The sequence below is a fragment of the Leptidea sinapis genome, chromosome 37 (assembly GCF_905404315.1).
Source record: "Leptidea sinapis chromosome 37, ilLepSina1.1, whole genome shotgun sequence".
NCBI lineage: Eukaryota > Metazoa > Arthropoda > Insecta > Lepidoptera > Pieridae > Leptidea > Leptidea sinapis.
In genome coordinates this window covers 7,503,745-7,511,215 of record NC_066301.1, presented here as the reverse complement: position 1 = coordinate 7,511,215, position 7,471 = coordinate 7,503,745, and the positions used below count along the sequence as shown (strand labels likewise).

General features: G+C 32.0%; 1 protein-coding gene across 1 annotated transcript; it reads right to left on the bottom strand.

Annotated features, from left to right (window-relative positions):
• Positions 1-1,359: 1,359 nt before the first annotated feature.
• LOC126975788 (dynein light chain 2, cytoplasmic) lies at positions 1,360-4,253 on the bottom strand. The gene is made up of 3 exons (XM_050823828.1): positions 4,092-4,253; positions 3,375-3,498; positions 1,360-2,029 (listed from the first exon to the last, which is right to left on the bottom strand). Exons 2-3 carry the CDS (start codon positions 3,480-3,482, stop codon positions 1,868-1,870), a joined length of 270 nt encoding a protein of 89 aa, XP_050679785.1. The 5' UTR covers positions 3,483-3,498; positions 4,092-4,253; the 3' UTR covers positions 1,360-1,867.
• Positions 4,254-7,471: the final 3,218 nt, after the last annotated feature.

Here is a 7,471-nt window from a genome sequence, read left to right as displayed (position 1 = left end):
ATGACTACTGCAGTCGAATTTGACTTTCGTGCCGCACTACCTACCACATGCCCAAGATTCTTATGAGCCCAAGCTGCCATCTGAAGCTAACCGAATTTTGTGTATTCGTCACACTACCACCTTTTCAAATGCCAAAAGCCTATGGTTTAGGCTGGCAGATTGGAATGCACTACAATCCAATGAAAAACCATTTTTGGAACAGATCGTCAAGGTGAAGATAATTGTTAAATCTTAATATATATATATTACTTTTGTGCGTCTGTTGTAACTGAACTCCTCCTAAATAGCTGGACCGATTTTAATGAAAGTTTCTGTGTGTCTTCAGGTGGATTCGAGAATGGTTTAGATTCACAATTGCAACTACCTCCCTAAACGGCTGGACCGATTTTGATGATTTTTTGTGTTTTCCATTGAATTTGAGATTTGTTTAGATTCGCAATTCCGTCCATATAAAATTCTCCTGTTCATGTGTATGTTAGTGAACTAACGGCTAGACCGATTTTTCAAATTTCAGACGTGTGTACAGGACGTCTGTCGGGTCCACTTAGTCTTATATAATTTTTGGTTTCCGTATACCTTTGTTTTGTAAATTGTTTAATTTATTTATTTAAATCATAATTTAAAAAATATGTATGTGTGCTTGTTCATTTATTGCCTAGTAAGCTATTATTAATATAAACTCCCTAACTTTAGGTTAGCGAAACAAATCTAACCGGTGTAGATAAGTTTCCTCCAAGGGCACCATCTAGTGACAGTAGAAGAAAACATCATAGCCCTCTTTCGACGCCATACAAATCATAGTTAACTTTCACGCTTTCGAACAGGTAAAAAAATCTCTTGGCACTCCGATTATTCTTGGAGGAAGAGTTTGCTTAGGTATAATAAAATGTACTCAGTGAGGAAGGTCACCGAATCGTGCTAACTGCTAACATGGCTATTCTAGAATAATTGTTATTTATATAATTAATAAAAATCTTTTATTCACACGCCACAATGGTAATATTCATCCATTAGTTAGCATCTCTGGTGTTGTAAGAATGTTACCAGTACACTTTTTTTCTCCTCTTCCATAAAAAAACCTTGCTACTTTGTCCTCATATGGAATTGCAATATATTAATTATTAATTCTTGTCCAGAATAAATGTTAAAGCTCCTAAATACATTTTAAACGTTTCGTTTTGGGCTTGCACATTCAGTTCATGGTCCGGGAAATTGTCGCTGTAACTATAAAGCGATACCTTCATTTAGGCACCTATCCGAATCATATTTCGTCCATATTTTTACCTATCATCTTAAAAATTGGTATGCCACTGTGTAGACAATACCATCTGATCAGCCTTTGATGGAAAAAAAGAGACATTAGTTTGTAAGAAAGTTTATTTAATAATAATATAAGTATTGAAAATATCTCCAGTGAATATATTAACAAAGAAGTCAAACAAAGTAGTCAAACAAATAATTTTAGATAAGTACTAACATAATGACTTTAAGCTATGCTAGGTATATAGTCTACAAATAATTAACTAAAATTTCCATTATAATAAATACACTAGGTGTGATTGCTTGTTTACACAAATGTAATCCAGAACCTTAAGTTAAACACACAATCATTGGTGCGCCAGTGAATGTCCATAGAATCCAACAATGACCAGCATCTTAAATTAAAACAGGCTCATGAGGAGTCACTCACTCAATCATTCCACAAACACTCGGCTCCCGCCCTCGGCCATACACCACACTAATGATCGGAAAGAAACAGGATGGGAGGAATGTACACCGATCTATTCATGAAATGGCACGTCCGAGGGAGGAGGTTCAAATGTGTCCACTAACAACATAAAATTTTGATTAAAACAAGGAGATGTGCTTAGCCGCTCTTGAACAACAGTATCGCCACTTGACCCAGGTAGAAATAGATGAAGTGGCGGGTCTCGTGCGTAACATATGAGCCGAAGTTGCGCCCAACAATGCAGTGCCATGTGGGGTTGTACTTCTTGTCAAACTCCTTCTTGATGAAGGCAGCTATGTCCTGAACACAAACAAACCAAATTACTTGTGTGCTTTGGTCACAGGTTAAAAAAAATTAAAAGTTTAACCAAGAGCTAACATGATAAATGACTCCCAACTACTTTGTATAATATTTTACATAAGCAAATAGATTTAACTGTAAGTTTAAAATTGAACCATAAACAAACTTAAACTTACTCTTGTTCATATATTATACTTGGTTTCTAAAGTGTAACTTTTGTTATAATAGATGAAACAAATTGCCAAGTGGCATTTATAAAATTTATTTTTATTGCTTTTAAATTGACAGCACACAGCATGCATGAAAAAAAACAACTGACAAAAACCTTTGCAAAATTTAATTTTATAACTTATTATTTTCATATTCTTATTTTGTATTTCCTTACATGAGAATAAATAATTTTAAGGCTGTTGCTATTCTTCAACAATTAATAAGTCGTCCGATTATTGGATGCATAACATTAAATAACAATATATATTTTTATATCCGCTAAAATTTTTGTCTGTTGCTTAGTTATTGCGTACGAGGGAAAAAAGACTAACACTGAATGATATTTGGGTTAAATCTTATAATATTGTAATTGATAGAGCTTTAGTCCACGCTTATAATGCTACCACTCTAATTACAAGGTAATGCACCCTTTACCACAAATTATGTAATTTTTGAGGGTTGGGACATTTTTATGGGGAGGAAACAAAGGGAAACATCTAGAATTCGTTTCTGGCACTCCCCAGCCGCTATCGCGGCTCGCTACGATCGTCTCATTTCATAAAAATTCACATAAGGGATATGTTGAAAAACTTTTAGATGACGATTAATTTAATGTTATTCATCCGATAATGCTTGACTAATTAATTTTATTTGGTCACTTAGATGACTAGACACTTCATTATTTTAATGCTAAGATGAGTAATGAGGTTCAGGTTCATGCAAATTCTTGGGTTACAAAGGCTCAGAAAAGTAAATTCATAAAGGGTGAATATCCACATCACAGAAAAATTTAAATATTTCTACTTAATGCTAGATCACTTATCGAAACACAATGTAACATCAATTTGAGAAGTAATGCCTTCTAACAGAATAGCCTCATTGAGTCTTTTTAGTTATAAATATAACAAAACAAGCATTATAACCACATGTAATCATGCATAGAGGAAAGTTTATGAACAAGGGGTCATAAGATATAAAATGAAAAAAGATCCTACTTACAAAAATTGCTTGTGAGTTTAAGAGTACAGATTAATTGTTTTCCTTAAAATTTCTCATTTTATATTAATGTGTTTGTTTCTTAAGCACCAGTAAATTACTTTTTGACAATAGAAATAAAAACTAGCCACTAACATACCTTTTCAATGTTGAACTTTTCAAGAGCCTGTGTTGCACAGTCTACTGCATCTTGCTGCATCTCTTCACTCATGTCAGCATTCTTGATTACTGCTTTCCTGTCACACATCTTGACTGCTTTGTAGCTGTAATAACAGTGCTTAAATGAGATGTAATAACCACTATCCGTTTTGGAAGTAGGTGCACTACCAATATATAGTACCTTATGAGGCAAAATATAATATAATATCAGATAATTCTCACGATAACGTAATAATTTAGCTACCTCCCTCAAATCCCCCCACAGTTTTCCACATGCGTAGTACGTATAAATGCTAAAAATAGACTTTTAAAGGTCAATGTTTTTCCTACATTTACGTTTATTACTAAAGTTTCAAAGAAATACCTTTCTGGAACCCTATTCTCCTGATTCTTACTCGTAGTTATTTTCACTAAGGCACTCGCAATAAATCCCGTCATTAAATTATTTAAAGCCCAAAGTATACTCTAACAATGTGAACTCGAAGCAGAAAAGCATTCCATTGTCATAGAAACGTTTATAAATTAATCGATAGGATAATAATTTTTCTGAATCACTAGAGAAACTAATCTTTCGGAGCCTCTAAATATTATCCATAAAATTAACATAAAATACGACGAGACACTTAATAAATACACTGTATTAATTAAATCAATTGAAACACGATTCAAAAGTGTAAATAAATTAATAAATACTCACATTTACTTCACAAATTGAAATTTTTCACGAAACGATTTTGATGCCGGAGACCGGAGTTACAATGCGCCTACTATCTAGAGGATTCTTTCAAAGGCTTCTTTCAATACAGATTAACTTCGGTGTCAGAAGTAGCGTTCCAAATTCAAATGTTTTTTCGAAATATAAATATTAATTTCTTTGATTCTATTTTACTAGCAGACAGTTAAAAAACGAAAATCAGTCACATTGTTTTACCTCAAAATAAATATATATCCTCCAAATATTCATAGAACTAAAGATTTAAGTTTAAAATTTATAAGTAAATCTATACCTAAAAATAAAATTGGAGTGTCTGTTTGTAATATTGAAATGACCGTTTTTTACTATATGTTTGTTGTAGAAAAAATCTATTGGTTTAAAAAAATAAAGTAATTTTGTAATGTCCATGAAACGGTGTAACTCCAATGATATTATATACAATAAAGACGTAGATATCGCACTAGCGCGCGCAAAATGTTGCAGACAAATTCAGACAATTGTCGTAATTTCATTCAGTTGGCTAATAGCAGCGAGCTAAGCGGAACGTTTTCGTGGCGTGATAATAATAATCTAAAATGCCAACCTGTGTATTAAGAAAATATAAAAACTATGTTTGCAAGATATATAAGTGTGAAGGTATTTCGTACCATACGAAATTATATAAAAGAACATCGTATTTGTATTTTATCACGATTTTATTTCTTATTTACAATTAAATCTCGAATTATTAACGTGGTGATTCGAGCAAGATAGAGAATATGATGTCAACTGCAGCGCGACAAGGACAAATAGTATGTGTCATAGATTAATCAACCAGAACTGAAATCGTAGGCAGAATACATAGCGTTCGTAACCGCTTGATTGCGGAACTTGAGTTTTCTTTTTAGTTAGTGAGCGTCTTTCTTAAATAATATTATGATGATTATAATAAGTTCTGGCTTTCAAAGTCTTATAATAAAGGTGGTATAAAATGAGATTAGTAATAGCAGGCTATTTGATATTTTATTAGTACTTAATCTTGGAATGTATGTAACGTACCAGGAGATCTACTCGGAAAATCGACAACGACACATAAACGATACGATAATACTCCGAATATACCGCAACTACCCTGTCCGCTGCGTGATGATCGAGATAGTATATTTTAGGAAATGATGTAAAAAAGGCGTTGTTGCAGTGAATGTAATATGAAATTTAATATTTTTTAATAAACAAGCTGAACTATCAAACTACAAAAAACAAGTTTTAGGGTAGGTAGCGGACATAGAAAGTAAGTGCTATCTGCTTGCGTAGCAGTTTTTTCAGTAACACTGCCCTTTCGGTATATCCCTTGCTTACTGCAGAAGAATCAATGGATCATTTTCTGTTTCCCTATTATCTTATTGTAATAAACTCTCAACAGAAATACATTCTTAAATAATATAATATACAAGAAATAATAATTGTAAACTTAAAACTTTTTGGGAGCCGTCGTAAGTAAAATTGTAAAAATGGAACCCTTATTGTTAATACATTTCGGTTATGTTTTGATATGTCTACTTATATGTTTTTTATTATTTCATCTACAAATAATTTATATCATCATTATGGCTGTAAATTATAATCAATATTAAATATTTTTTTTTTAACCAATAACACTTAATTTACCTAATTTAAATGGAGTTTTACTACTTTATAACTTTTATTACATGAACTCATGAATTAATCGTATTTTAGACTTAAATCATGGTGTACGGTAAAAAATCATATCTGGTCAATTATTCTGTGTTTTTGCTATGAAAATACGAAGCAATTAGCAAATTAGACTTATCTCTTTTTCACTTGCGATAATTACATTTACTATCCTTCTTTGTCGTGTAATCGTAATGTAGTGTGCTATTGCAATGTTAAATTATTCATGTGTGCGTTTGTTAACACCGAATGTTGTCTAGGTAACCTATCTATACTTTTAAATATCATTGTGTAACTGTAAAAATAATTTATATGGCAAAACAACGTTTGCAGGGTCAGCTAGTTAAATAATAAATAAAGGACTCAAGTTATATTTACTACACTCGAAAAATTAATTTACAATTAAAAATGTTCTTACTTTTTTAAAAATAAAAATTAGAAACGGCCTACTCTGAACGAGTCTGTTAAGAAATCTCGGGGAAAGCAATGTACTACCTACTTTCCCACACAGATTAAAGGCCTATTTTTATTTTAGGCTATTATTGTCTACATCGACTATGACAGCTGTGAAAACGTCGAAAAAAATTAAACTTTAGAATAACCTCTACTTTGAGCAATTCACGCACACTAACACAAAGTGTCATACAAATCGAGAGTTTAAGACGTGACGTAGCTTGTCACGCACACTAAACTAATATTCCTGGCCTGTTTTCATCCGTTATTTAACAGCCAGAGACTCTATCTAGACGTATAAATTATCTATTTAATTAAAATTAAAGATATTTAGTAAATTCGTAGAAATATTGTCCAAAAATATTTCAAGTTGCAACTTATCTTCCGAATATGATCGGTAAGTGAATGACAATTAACAGCTTTGACGGTATACTGACATTGAAAAATATTATATTCTAGAAACGCTGGAGTCGTTCTTTTTATACAAAATATATCTTAATGACAGTTATCAGTAGCGCTCCCTTCCTAGTAAAATTCAATAAAATGTCATTCCAGTTGGTGTTTATAGAAAGTTTTTAAATAGGTCGCCTAGTTAACATTACTGGGCGTAGGTACCATTAACAATTCGATTCTTGTTAATAAGAACCGGGCGCTAATTAATAATATAATGAAATTAACAAGTTCAGAGTTCAAACGTTGACGAATAACAGATGCGATTTCACAAGCTATTGAAGAAATAAAAGTTTAGTGGTTTCAAAATTTTATGAAACCGACTTTTGTTACTTTGATTGCGTGATGAAATAAAAATTTAAATAACGAAATTATTCCAAAAATTACTCAAATAAGGGATTTAGGTGTGATCCATGATAGCAAACTAACCCATAATAACCACATCGAAATAATAACACAGAAGGCTTATAAAAATCTAGGGTTTATTCTTCGCACTTGCGAACCTTTCAATGACATCTTGTGCCTAAAGGTGCTATATTATGCTTACGTGCGAAGCATCCTTGAATTCGCAAGTCCTATCTGGAGGCCTACATATCAATGTTATATTGACCGCCTTGAAAAAATACAAAAGATATTTATAAAAAAATTGAATTTTAAATCTCAATTCATTCCTATAGACTACAAAGAAGCCTGTAATTATCATAAAATCGATACCTTGGAAGATAGAAGAGATGTAATTGATATGTTACTCCTTTATGATATATTACATAATAAATTTGACTGTCCAG

What these genes read in the sequence shown, in the direction of transcription:
- LOC126975788 (XM_050823828.1), bottom strand. Translation starts at nt 3,482, where the DNA reads ATGTGTGACAGGAAAGCAGTAATCAAGAATGCTGACATGAGTGAAGAG. An exon ending in AAAAGTTCAACATTGAAAAG is followed by an intron (nt 2,030 to 3,374) that starts GTATGTTAGTGG and finishes GTTTGTGTTCAG; the next exon opens with GACATAGCTGCCTTCATCAA.